The sequence below is a fragment of the Cyphellophora europaea genome, assembly GCF_000365145.1.
Source record: "Cyphellophora europaea CBS 101466 unplaced genomic scaffold supercont1.3, whole genome shotgun sequence".
NCBI lineage: Eukaryota > Fungi > Ascomycota > Eurotiomycetes > Chaetothyriales > Cyphellophoraceae > Cyphellophora > Cyphellophora europaea.
The window spans coordinates 655,344-668,446 of NW_008481809.1; the positions used below are offsets into that span (position 1 = coordinate 655,344).

The following is a 13,103-nucleotide window of genomic DNA, read 5'->3' on the forward strand; positions in this document are numbered from 1 at the left end:
CTCCGAACCGCTACTGCAAGACACCATCGCAACCACCCAACGCACTTCAGGCATTGTCGCCGAGCACAACCCTCTGTATCATCAATTAGCATTTTCCTCACCACTCAGCGATAGAAAAAGGGGCAGAAAGGAACTTACACGACACAACCCTCCCGCCACGCCTCTCACCCGCACGCCAGTCCAGTGTTCAAACTGCCACATCCCTTGCGTGACCAACGTCTCCAACCCCTGAATCGTCCTCCACCTCCCCACTTCCTCCGCCATGCGCATAACTTCCGTGTACGCGGGCTTATACGCCATCTCCAACAGCACATTCCTCTCACCCGGCACGCGACCCCCGTCGGCCTTGCTGGCGAGGAAGAGCTTGTTGAGTGTTGCTGCAAGGGGGCCGTCGATGGGAACGTTGGCGGGGATAGTGGCGATGGCGACCTTGGGCATGGGACTGAAGGCGCTCAATGCTGAAGGGCTAGCGGCGTCCACTACAACGATGTTGTAGTTGGACGGGAAGCTGGCGGCCATGTCGGTCACTTTGGCTACGGAGCGGCCAAGGAGGTAGATGGGGCTGTAGCTCATGCTGTGCAGGGTTTGGATGGCGGCGCGAGCGGTGCCGCCGCCGCCGACGACGAGACCGGCTTGCACGCCTTCGCCGAGGAGGCCGGAGGCGCCGGCGGAGCGGAGGCAGTCCATCATGCCTGTGTAGTCGGTGTTGCGACCGACGAGCTTGGGTGCGGAGTCGGGGTTATTGGAATCGGAGACGGGGACGATGGTGTTGACGGCGCCGATGATCTGTGCGGTTTCGTCGACGGAGTCGAGAAGGGAGGTGATGTCGAGTTTGAGAGGGATGGTGACGCTGGCACCACCAAAGTCGGATGCGCGGATCAGGGGCCTGATCACGGCGAGGCCATCGGTCTCTTTGGCGGCATAATTATGTGGGAGACCTGTGGCACCGAAGAGTGTGTTGTGCAAGGCGGGCGATTTGCTTGCGCTGATGGGGGTGCCGAAGAGGTAGAACTGCTTGGGTGCGACCTCGCCCATGAGGGCTAGGGCGGTGCGGATTTCTTTCGCGGAGAGCTGGCCCGGAGCAGCTTTGAAGGGGAGGGCAGGGTGTGTGACAGGAGTCATGAAGTTGTTAAGGATGCGCGAAAGTTGTCCTGTCCGACCCATGTTGATGGCAATGACAGGGACATCGGGATGTGATCGGGCAGCCCATAACTTGAAGTTACGAAGGGCAAAGTTGTCTTCAACGGTCTGCGCAATGCCGACCAACTTGACAATGTCTCCGTACTGAAGGCACTTATTATAGGTTGGAATCCATGAACCGTTCTTGGACCAAGAGAGCGTGCTCTGTGGATCGTGGTGAGAGGCAATGATCTTAGAGAAGGAGTTGTTCCTCAGCTCGAGGACCTCATTCAACAGTGTATCAGGAAAAGCAACTTCGAGGTCGACAAACTCGCTACCCATCCTGATAGCCAGCTTGTAGAGCGCCAGTGCTTCCTTGTGGGCGTCATCAGGAAAACTTCCACCCTGTGACCTGGTTCTGATGGTGAAGACCACAGGAACAGGAACACTGGCGCGGAGCAGTGACAGTTGCGATGTCACATACTCGACAGATGGAATCTCGTCATCTGCTTGCGGATCCTTCAATAAATCAACACGCAGCTCGACAGCATCTGAACCAAACGCAACTTCCGGCAGTGTATGCAGGTGTGGTCGAATATCTGGGTAGGTGAGAGCGACAAAGAATGACTGTTGCTTCCGTTTCAGCTCAGAAAGAGCGTCGTATCTTCCGGTAACCATTTGGAGAAAGCGGTCGAAGTCCTCAGCTGCTTGAGACAGGTTCTCGCCCGGAACACGCTGGCTGTAGTAGAGGATGTTGCTACACTCCTCGAACCAAGGTTTTCGCCGCAACCATACTCCCATCATATCCTCAACATACGCTGGCCGCGTTTTGTCGATTCGCAGGAAGTCCATAACTTGGTTGATGTCGCGTTCTACTAGTAGCACATGGCCTGTCTTCTTGTGCCAGTCGACGAGCAGTTTTCGTGCTTCAGCATTTTCAACGATGCCTCCACCGCAAGCGAAGACATGATCCCGTGGAAGCTCCTTCATCACCGACTTCAAGATGTCGAACTCAACCTTGCGGAAGTATTCCCATCCGCTCTGGCGAACGATATCCGGTATGGGCCGACCTTCGCGTTCTTCCATTTCCGTATCAAGGTCGATGAGCTTTTTGTGCTCGCTAGCCAGTGACTTCGCGGCCCATCTACCTGTGGTCGTCTTACCCGCTCCGCGCATACCGATGATGAACATTGATCCCGAGCTGCGATTGACATGTTTTCGGGTGTCAGCATGGCCACCCACTGGCTCTTGACCTTCGAGTTTCACTTTGAACAGCTGGTGCATTGTGTCCCACCAGCCAGGCCAAGTCTTCCCCGTGCAAGCCTTCTCGAGGATCAGAGTAGGATCATTGGCCACCAGAGCGAGAACGCTGAAGCTCATGGCCACGCGATGATCATCATAGCAGTAGACGCCGCCCTCGGCCTCTTTCAGCTTCGATCTGTCGATACCATCCACTTCAATACCGTCATCGAATTGCCGGCACTTGACGCCGAACTTCCTCAACTCGTCTTCCATAGCCTGTATGCGATTGCATTCCTTCACTCTTTGGTTTGCAATGCCATATATACGGGTCGTACATGACTTTCCATCTTGGGCCACAGCGGCCAGGACTGAGGCAGTGAGGAAGGCATCCGTCATGGGCTCCATGTCGACGTTCGGTAGAGGCTTAAGTTTACCTTGAGCTGGGCCAGTGACGGTTGTTGAGGTTTCTGTCTGCTTGACGGTACAGCCCATGGGCTTCAGCACGTCCACAGCGAAAGCTGAATCACCCTGCAGTGAGGCCGAGCCAATATTGGGAATAGTGCATGTCGTCCCTGTGATGGCTGCGATGGCCAATGGATATGTTGCGGAGCTCGCATCGCTCTCCACGACATATTCTGGAGGATTGCGATACGCGCCTTGTGGAATGTGATATGTGTGGTCCTCCGTCTTGGACTTTTCAACCTTGATACCGAATTGTGCCATCATGGCAGTAGTCATGTCGATATAAGGCTGCGAGATGGGCTTCCCACCAACCAACTTCAGCGTCACTGGTGTCTTCGCATATGGCGCGCACATGAGTAGAGACGAAACGTACTGCGAGGAGACTTTTGCGGCAAGTCTGACTTCACCACCCTGAAAACCACCGGAGGCGCCAATCCGTAGCGGAAGAGAGCCACTGCTCTCGAGATAGTCGATTTGCGCACCGTTGACGCGGAGTGCATCAACCAAATCGCCGATCGGTCGCTGCTTCATCCTCGCATTGCCGGTCACAACTGTGGACTTAACCGAGCTAGGTTTGGCCAAGGTCACAGCTGTGGTGAGAAAGCGAGCCGCGGTTCCCGCATTTCCCAGATAGAGATCCATTTCGGAAGCTGACATGTTACCACCTTTGCCGTGAACGACCAGAGTTTCACCATCGTCTTCCCATTCGAAAGTGGCAGCTCCCAACCTTGAAAGAGCATCTAGCATGACCTCAGTGTCGGCAGAAGTGAGGAGGTTCGTCATTCGACAAGTTCCTGAACCAAGAGCAGCGAGAACCAGAGCACGGTTCGAGACGCTTTTGGAGCCTGGTGGAGTGCAGGTGACATTGAGTCCAGCAGGGATACCCGGAGTGACTTGGATGCTTGGGGCCAGGGCAACTCTTAGATCTGCGTCAGAGACAGTACTGGCCTTCTGCTCGTATGTTTGCCCAATAGCAGATAGCAGGACCACCTTCTTCATGGCACCCACATTCTTCTTGTCCACGCTCATCTTTGTAATCAGTCCTTCGAGCGGGCAGTGCTTGCCTTTGGATAGCTGTCTGATCCGGTCGTCTTCAAGCTGGGTAGGGAGACTGTAGGCGGCCAAGCATTTCTGTAAACGTCCAACCGCGACACCGCTGAGCACACCCAAGTAGCGCGCCAAGATGGCTTCTAGGACCATTCCAATGGCCACACATTCGCCATGCAGCACTTGTGGGGTGAGGAAGGCCTCAATCGCATGACCGATGGAATGACCAAAGTTCAGCAGATTCCTCAGACCACCCTCTCGTTCATCTTCTGTCACTACTCGAGCCTTGAACTTGGCAGATTCTGAAATGGCTCGGATGAGAATGTTCTCAATGCCATGGAATCGCGCCGCACCCCTGCTCATGTCTGCGTTGACAGCATTCATAATGATCTCGGCGTTAGCCTCAAGGAAGGCGAACTCTTCCTCCTCGGAAATGGCAGCCGTTTTGATGACTTCAGCCATACCATTGATCAGCTCTCTCTTTGGCAAGCTTCCCAAAAAGTCCAGGTCTATATATATTCGCTCCGGCTGCCATATCGCTCCGATCAAATTCTTGCCGAGGGGAGTATCGATTGCCGTCTTGCCGCCTATTGATGAATCGACCATGGCAAGCAAGGTAGTTGGCACCTGGACGAAGCGGACACCACGCATGTAGGTCGCGGCGACAAAGCCCGTCAAGTCACCGACCACACCTCCACCGAGAGCGATGATAACAGTGTCCCTTCCACATGGAGGCTTCTGATGCAGTAACCAATCCTCGATATCGTTCTTGGTCTCACGTGACTTTGAGCTCTCGCCTGGCGGAACTTCATAGACCAGGAGTCTGGAAGCCGCTTCACCTCTCTCGGCTTCGAAGGCAGCCTTGAACGAGTCGACATAGAGCTTGGAGATGTTTGTGTCGGTGATGAGAACATATGTTGATGATTTGAGGTTGGTCAAGAGGTCGTGGGCAACGTAATTTCGCCAGAGTCCAAAGTTGATTATGATGCTCTCCTTGCCCAGGAGGTTGACTCGTATCTCCTGTGAAGCTCCATTGGCGCCGTTGACGCCGTTGAGCTGGGGCATGGTTGCGTGGAGATGAGAAGCATTGAGTCACAAAAAAAGTTGTTCGCTAATGCCAGGGGCGGTCGAGCACCCCAGACGGGCTCCAACTGGCTCTAACCGAAGTCGGAGCTTTCAAATGACCACCTCTTGGCGCACTTTGGTACGTCAGACGCCGATTTTCTCGATATCGAGGTTTTCTCTGCCGTGCTGTCGTTGAGGCAGCGGCCGCTCAACTCTTTCTATGATGTCTTTGTTAAGGTAAGCGAACTCCAGGCTGTGTGCTCTCGATCCGCGGAAGTCAGAACCAAAACCACGTCTTCCTAATTCCGTTCCATTCTGACTGCGCTTCTACTTCGGAATATGGATGCGGAGAGCGATAGTTCGTCTTCGGACATTCTAGATCAGCGAAATGAGGAAGGATGGGAGGATATCGAGGACGACACAGAGGCCATCACGTTTGTCTCACTCTTCGATGACAAAACCTTCGGGTCGGCCAAGGAAATGCTCTCCTCCTGCAAGGATAATCACGGATTTGACATCTGGAAGGTGCGGTCCGAGTTCGGTAGAGGTGGTCTCGTTGCAAATCAAGACTTGACTGACCAGCAGCAGGTTTGGACTTCATGGATCTGATCAAACTCGTCAATTACATTAGGTCTGAGGTCAAAGCCGGTAGCCGTCGGCCAGATCTGAGCAGTGCCTCAAAATTCCAGGACGATAAATACCTGCAGCCTGTCTTGGAAGACGATGCGTTGCTCTACAGCCTTGACGACGTCTTCGAGGATGGAGCCGGAAACGGCGCACAGAATGAGGTCGAAGAGCTTCGACAGCAGCTGGCTCAATTGAGCAGCCAGTTCCAAAGCTACCGTGAGGAGGTGCAGCGCTCTCTCTTATCAGACCTCGAATCAGCTGAATTATCCAAGCCAACGGGATCCCAGACCAACGGCAACATGAGTCAGGTGGACGCCGGCTATTTTGACTCGTACTCTTACAACACCATTCACGAGCTCATGATCAAGGACACCATTCGCACCGATGCCTACCGAGACTTCATTTACGACAACAAGCACATCTTCACCGGAAAGACTGTACTTGATGTGGGCTGCGGCACCGGTATTCTGTCCATGTTCTGCGCTCGCGCCGGTGCTGCCCGAGTTGTAGCCGTTGATAACTCCGACATCATCAACAAGGCGCGAGAGAACGTCTTCAAGAACAAGCTGGACGATCGCATCACCTGCGTTCGAGGGAAGATCGAAGAGGTAATTCTACCGGTCACCAAAGTCGACATCATTGTGTCGGAATGGATGGGCTACTGCCTGCTTTATGAGTCCATGCTGGACTCTGTCATCTACGCTCGAGACAAATACCTTGCGCCTGGCGGATTGATGGTACCCTCTCATGCCGTCATCAAAGTTGCGCCCTTGGGCGACTCGGACTTGCGGACCTCTCATATCGACTTCTGGCGTGATGTCTACGGCTTTGACATGACAGCGATGATAGAGAAGGCACATGAGGAAGTCCTCATCCGAACAATGGAGTCGAAGGAGCTAGCGGGTGAGGCGGCTACCATTCTTGAGCTGAATCTGCACACTGCAAGTGTAGCGGATCTCTCGTTCACGAAACCCTTCACAACGACCTGGAAGGATGATCATGACACTCTGGAGGGCTTTATCATCTGGTTCGACACGCCCTTCGCCCCCGACTCAACAAGCAAGGCCATTGACAACAGGTGGCTGAATCTGTCAACCAGCCCGGCTGGCACACCGACCCATTGGCAGCAGGGTGTGCTTCTAATCGAACACCCGAAGGACAAGTTCACAGCCGGCGATGCCTTGGAGGGCACAGTATCGTATAGGAAAAGAGAAGAGTCTCGCGGCTTGGACATCGAGGTCAAGTGGGGCGGGAAATCCTCACAGACGTGGAAGCTCGAGTGATAGCTATCAATCTGCCTGCTCTTTCTTGTAGGGCATGTAGGCCCAGCAAGATGCGACATCGAGGGTGCGAATTGGTAGTACTGCACCGCATCGACGCTTACTCCTGTCTGGAACCCGTTGTGCTTATCCTCGCAATGTGGTTCGAGGACCCTCTCCCACAGCCTGCGGGCCAGCACATCGCAAACCACGTCCCAGGCTACCGCACGAGAGCTCTCTCTTCGCAAGTCCCTCTTTGGCCCGCGTTCATTGCCTCGTGTTATCTGCGGCGGGGAAGCAACAACGGTTGACGATCGTTGGTATGACAAACCACATCCTCAGTGACTTACGCTCCAGGAGAGAACACGCCTCGATGCCTGTCAGCTATATAGAACAATAACTTCAACCCTGAAACTTCGAGGACGCCAATATGTCGACTGTGCTTGCGGATGCAAATGTCCGTGTGGAGAACACTGCCGATGCTGTAACTATTATATTTCCTCATCTCCCCCACTCCATGTCGCGACACTTTCGAATGCGGACACTACTGCAACGTCTCTCCGAGCGCCCGCCTGTCCGACTTGCCCCCATACTGCATCGAATACCGGCGTCGGTACACGGCAAGTGAATACAACGAATCCAACCAAATGTGCCCTAACGCGACCAAGCCAAGACATTCCACCGCATGGGCGTGCATTGAGAATCCCTGCAAGCGAACTGCCTCTAACACAGGACTGCTAAACCCCTCCGCGCAACGGCGCCGACTGCGGCGTCGGTCAATCATCGCCGCGTGTCAATTCGTCGTAGAGTAAATCCGACGTATCGCGGACAGAGGTCAAATGTATCATAAAGTCCGAATGCCTGCATGGCGTGCTCGGCTTGCTGGGAAGGCAACAAACATATGTAAAGTGCCCCGACTAGAGCACGCTGCGTGTCCATTCGAAGATATCGCTGATCCAGCGACGCTGACCACCCAGACTTCACGCTTCGATACACGAGAGCAGCATAGAGGAACTAGGAGCCTGTGTCAATCTCGATCCGTTGCTCCAAACCGCAAAAGCCTCTCGACCATATATACGGCGCACCGGTCACTCAGGCTCCAGAGCAGTGACCTCAACATCCACACTCCCAGCAACCTCCACAGCCCTCCGCCAGCACAATGACCTCCCCAGAAACCCCGCCTCCCATCGATACCTCCACCGAACAACCTCAACCTCCAGCCCAGACACTCTACAAACCCACACCCCCACCCCTCTGCTAACCTACCACAACGCCGTCCCACCCATCATCACACCCGAAACCTACCTTCTCTCGCTCCGCAACCGCGCTTACGCCCACCACATCTACCCCTGCCTCGGTCGCTGGCGCTTCCTCTCTCGACCTCTCCACCCACCCCCTCTCCCCGACGGTCCAGCGCCTAATCCTCAACCACAACAACGCCAACAACACCAACAGCGGCGACACCTTCGGCACCTTACTCAACCTTGGCTGCTGCCCAAGCCAAGACCTACGGAGGCTCCTCTTCAACCTGACCCACCCCACCAACCCCTCGCCTCCAACGCCTCCCACACTGGCCAACATGGCCCCCCACCTCTACGGCGCGGACCTGAAACCCGAACTCATCGCCCTAGGCGACGAGCTCTTCCGCGACGCGTCCCTCCTACCGCGCGCCACGCAATTCATCGCGCCCGCGGACGTGCTGGACGGGCGCGTCAAATTCGTGCACGCCACGGCCGTGTTCCACCTGTTTGAGTGGACGGCGCAGGATAGGGTAGCGGGGCGGGTGGCGAGGCTGTTGCGACGACGGCGGCGGTGGGGGGCAGCAGGAGGACGGAAAGGAAGAGCGGAATAGGGCGTTGGGGCTGGGGTGTCAGGTGGGCGACGTCGATGGTGGGAAGCGGGCAAGGCGGACGGGCCAGGGAACGGCGTACATGCACAATGCGGAGACGTGGCGGGCGCTGTGGGAGGGGGTGGTAGTGAGGGAGGAGTGGAAGGGGTTGGTGGCGGGAGTGGAGGTGGAATCCGAGATGCGGGATGTGGGCGCGCAGGCACGGGGTCGGTAGGGGCGCGAGAGCATGTGGTGGCAGGTCTGATGGGTGTGGGTGGACTTTGTATGAATTGCTCTACCACCTAGTATATTCGAGCGAGTTCTCTTCGTTTTGCGGAAAACTGCTTTTGCCCCAAAGTACTGTCAGTACCCGGATCTTTGCATCATGCAAGAATGTCATTAATGCGAAAAGACCCGCATGCACGCATGCCGATCTTCAGCGACGTTTCATAGGCCAGAGACCGATAGCCTCGGGAAAGTCGTCTAACGTTTCACAGTGTCAAGCAGGTTCGCACCAAACACTGGCTACCCACACTCTAACGCACACACTGCTGCAGGTATGTGTTGGCACGGGCTAAAGATCCTGGATTGACGAGCCGCGGATCTTCGTTCCCCGCTTCCAGGTAATCCATCTTGGCGGATGTACGCGAGTGAACTTTGATATCGGTTCCATAGTGTCGAGCTACTCCATCCGCAAGCGCGCTTCGGCGTACAGATGAGCAGACTGATGGTAGATATGTGGAGCTGGCCTCTTAGGAAGATAAGTCCGGCTTCCTCCCGCTCGAGCTTATGGTCAAACTCTCCTTTCTCAGATTTCCACCTCTTTCACCACACTATACACACGAATAGGCAAAATGGTCTCTGAGTCGCCGTCGACTCCGGCGTCGTCTGTGACGCCGACTCCTGGTGTGCTGTGGGTGACCTGTAATATCATGAAGCGCGAGCCACATCTGTCCGAGGAGTTATTCGACAGTTGGTATGAAGAGCACCTTACCGATGTCCTCAACACTCCGGGCAACGGTGGTTTAGCTTTGAGATATATCAACGCTGACGCGTCTGTCGACCTGTGGAGCGATCCAGACTTTGCAAGCCGCTATGCAGCGCCTGCGGCGGCGCTCGAAAGAATCAGAGACTTCTCATGGAAAGCGTTGGCCTTGGTAAAGCTGTCAGACGTGGCGTGGTGTGCCAGCCAACCGTTCAATGATATGCCGAGGACCAGCAAACAGGTCCCACAAGAGCCAGACGGAAGCGATGGCAGTGTTTTTAACTGCTGGCATGCGGGTCTAAGAACGTATGAGACCGTCGATCGCAAGGACGGGGTAAAGGCAGGCTCGAAGTGGTTGGTGAGCGTTCAGACGGAGAGCGCCGACAAGGGCAGCTTCGACAAAGTGCTAGAGGCATATACAGCGAAAACTGGCTGCCAGGGATATGTCGCATACAGATTGGTAGAAGGCCTTTTGCCCTACCCGGAGCCTCCTTCTCCAGGAAACTTGCCCCAGGGCATGGTTATTATCGAGTTCGACGGCGAAAAGCCGTCGGCGGAGGTGATCGTCGGGGCCAAAGTCGTCAGGATAGACGTCTGGGATCGGAAGCTTGCGCGTGGAGATCTGGAACTCGGCCTGTAGTGGCGATGTTTCCAGTAGCCTGAGAAGAGCAGAGCAATCCTGAACTTGGGCCGCTGGATGGCTCGCTCGAGACTGTTTGGCTCGCAGGACCAAGTCTCGGATTTCACGATTTGACGGGCTATCCATGATTCATCCCGTCTGCATATAGTACACACCAAAATTAGATGACTATCGCTCACTTTAGTGCTGAGTTCATGGTAGCCCAGATCGATGCACCCTCGGATGATCGAGCCGCTCTTGCCTTGGCCAGAGCCTGCTCTTCCGCCCGGCGTCGAAGATGCTTGGTCCAACACTCTTTCCATCTGGAGGCGGCAAAGTCAATCCAGAAGAATCGCTTCATGGCTTTCTCCATGCCACCCCAGCTCGCAGCGAACTTCTCTCGTTTGATCAGGAGATCGACGAGCTTTCTGACATGATCTTGTAGCTCTATGCACTTATCCGAAGCCTCGACAGCTACCATTGTTATGTATGCGATATGCTGCCGTTCCGCAGTCGGCTTGCTGCTTTGCGCCTGGCTGTCGAAATGCTCGCCGAGCTCAACAATTCGGTCTAGAACGGGGTGGTCCATTCTGGCAAATCTGGCATGGAAGGATCGCATGCCAGTAACAACGAGTCCGAAACAGACAGCTTCTTCGGTCATGGCGCCAAGCGGGGACTTCGAAGCAAGCATACAACGACGAGCAGAGCCAATCTGCCGATGAGGAGCCGGCGAGCGACATTCTGGGTCTGTGTTGAGCCAATCCTTCAATGAGACGATAGTAACCATAGTCTCCACACTAAGATAACCTTGCATGGCCATCTCAGCATAACCTTCAGGCAACCTCGCGATCAGGCCACAGACTTGGGGCGGGAACGGGTGTCGACAGTATTTGAGGTCAGGTAAAGCCGGGGTTATAGTACTGCGCATAGTGTCACCAATATCTGTGACTTCTGCGAATTCAATCACGGATCGTAAAACGCCATTCACCCCAAGCTTGTCGAGGCCGCCTCTCATCTCGATCATCTTTAGCAGGCCACTGTAGTGGGCGCGGCCAATATCGTTCTCACCGTACCTCCACACATTATCGACTAAGAGGAAGGTGGTCAGAATCGAGGCATCATCGGCGCGAGTCAGCGGGTCTTTCAGTCGATCGCAGAGCAACTGCGTAGCTCTGCCTCGGTGATACAGGACCGCTGGAGAAGGTTCCGTAGTGCCGGTATTGGCAACTTCATCGTATCCTTGAGCGAAGGCGACGACTGCGTGGAACACAAGATCATGCTCGAAGCCCAGGTGAATGAAGGCCGATGCTTTGGGGCTGAACCCATTCTTGTGTATGGTCCCGGGTACAGCATTGGCTCCAATGACGTTGACTAGGAAGTCGAGGGCGCCATGTACAGAAGGACTGTTGTCTGGGTAGCACGCAAAAGGATTGCCTCTTAACCCGCCCGTTCGAATGTTGGATTGTGGACTCGGCCAGGACAAGCTTCTGGCACTTTGGTCTGAAGGAATGAGGGTGCGGTCGTCGGATGATTCGGCTTTTGCTCCTGCTTCGGTGGTAATGCTGCCACTCACACTGTGTGCTTTTTGCTGTTTTCTTACATACTTCCTCTTGGTCAAAATTCTGTTAGCATCGACCAGCTTCCATGCGCGCGTGGCTCGGGTGCTGCTTGGGTGTTCTGCTGCCGATCTGGAGTGGGCGGAGGACGACGTTTTCTTTTTCGGCTGCTGCGACACTTTTGATGGGCCTTGGTATGCCTCAAATGATACAAGGTTGGAAGAGGTCGGAGACGGCCGGTGGGCCAACATCGTTGCCGTGTAAGAGGCAGATCTGTCGAGATGTAGAGCATCTATGGCGTAGTAAGTGTGGCCCCTGGAAGGGACGAACGTATTGGCAAAGGAACATGGAATGGTCTACAGTAGGGTCAGATATTCAGCTGACGGTGTTAGCACGGAGACCTAACTCATGAGTCTCAACTTTCATGCGTTGCGCTCGAAAGGTGATGGTGCTGGAGGGTCGCAGGTCCCGAAGCCGAAGAGGGCATGATTAAGGCAGAGTTTGGGCGGAAGCGGCCTGGAGAGCTGCCCATTGGCAGCCCCAATGCCGGAGAGGAGCAGATCACTGCAGAAGGTTAGGTAAGCCCCAGTGGGCTTCTCGCGCACCCCTGGCTCGCCTGGTTCTCAGGCGTCCTGCTGGTTGGTCATTTCGTATGCAATCCACGTGCGTGTGAGGCTCGCGCGATCAATCACTTCCTGCTTCACCGGACCGTTACTCAACGCGCGTCATTGCGATACTGACGCAGCGGGAAATCTTCAGTCTTAAAATTCATGGTCGACATCAACAACCACCAAAAACCTGACCCCAATTTGGTGAAGAAGGCGTTTGCTCGGACGAGCTTATCGTCAAAGACGATGACGTGCCATGCGGTCTCGCCGCTCCCATGCAGCCACACCAGGCTTCTGCCGGAAGACGAAGTTTGGAGCGTCGTTGGTCAGGGCCGCCGGCTGACTTGACTACTGTATACAAGCACTCGGGGAGCGATGACTCCAGGTCTTTGCTTGAGTGGCTCAAGCTCCCTTATCAATTGCCCAGAGTTGCCATGACCTCTGTGACGTGAACGGAGCGGGCCTCTCTGGGCAAAAAAGCGTCTGGGCGCCAAACCCTGCTCCCCGCGTGTTACTCGATTCGATTGCAACACAATCTTTGCTGGTCGCTTCAGCTAATCGTCATCCACGCTTCGCTGCCATCATGCTGATAGCACTAGAGAAACACATGGCTTCTGAGTGGTGGGAGTATGTCTGCCATGCATTGATGCTACAATCTTCAGGTGTGGTCCCAAGTAACAGTTCTT

The 13,103-nt window shown here is 55.0% G+C and overlaps 5 protein-coding genes across 5 annotated transcripts; 3 read left to right on the top strand and 2 right to left on the bottom strand.

Moving 5' to 3' along the window:
- Positions 1–81: 81 nt before the first annotated feature.
- On the bottom strand, positions 82–4,935 carry HMPREF1541_03134 (3-phosphoshikimate 1-carboxyvinyltransferase; the record flags this gene model as incomplete). Its single annotated transcript, XM_008717486.1, has 1 exon — positions 82–4,935. One exon carries the CDS (start codon positions 4,933–4,935, stop codon positions 82–84), a length of 4,854 nt encoding a protein of 1,617 aa, XP_008715708.1.
- A 339-nt stretch (positions 4,936–5,274) lies between these two features.
- On the top strand, positions 5,275–6,845 carry HMPREF1541_03135 (uncharacterized protein; the record flags this gene model as incomplete). The annotated part of the gene is made up of 2 exons (XM_008717487.1): positions 5,275–5,476; positions 5,524–6,845. 2 exons carry the CDS (start codon positions 5,275–5,277, stop codon positions 6,843–6,845), a joined length of 1,524 nt encoding a protein of 507 aa, XP_008715709.1.
- A 1,555-nt stretch (positions 6,846–8,400) lies between these two features.
- HMPREF1541_03136 (uncharacterized protein) lies at positions 8,401–8,673 on the top strand (the record flags this gene model as incomplete). The annotated part of the gene is made up of 1 exon (XM_008717488.1): positions 8,401–8,673. One exon carries the CDS (start codon positions 8,401–8,403, stop codon positions 8,671–8,673), a length of 273 nt encoding a protein of 90 aa, XP_008715710.1.
- An 830-nt stretch (positions 8,674–9,503) lies between these two features.
- Positions 9,504–10,274, top strand: HMPREF1541_03137 (uncharacterized protein; the record flags this gene model as incomplete). Its single annotated transcript, XM_008717489.1, has 1 exon — positions 9,504–10,274. One exon carries the CDS (start codon positions 9,504–9,506, stop codon positions 10,272–10,274), a length of 771 nt encoding a protein of 256 aa, XP_008715711.1.
- Positions 10,275–10,449: 175 nt separating this feature from the next.
- HMPREF1541_03138 (uncharacterized protein) lies at positions 10,450–12,060 on the bottom strand (the record flags this gene model as incomplete). Its single annotated transcript, XM_008717490.1, has 1 exon — positions 10,450–12,060. The coding sequence occupies one exon, from the start codon at positions 12,058–12,060 to the stop codon at positions 10,450–10,452; it is 1,611 nt and encodes a 536-aa protein (XP_008715712.1).
- Positions 12,061–13,103: the final 1,043 nt, after the last annotated feature.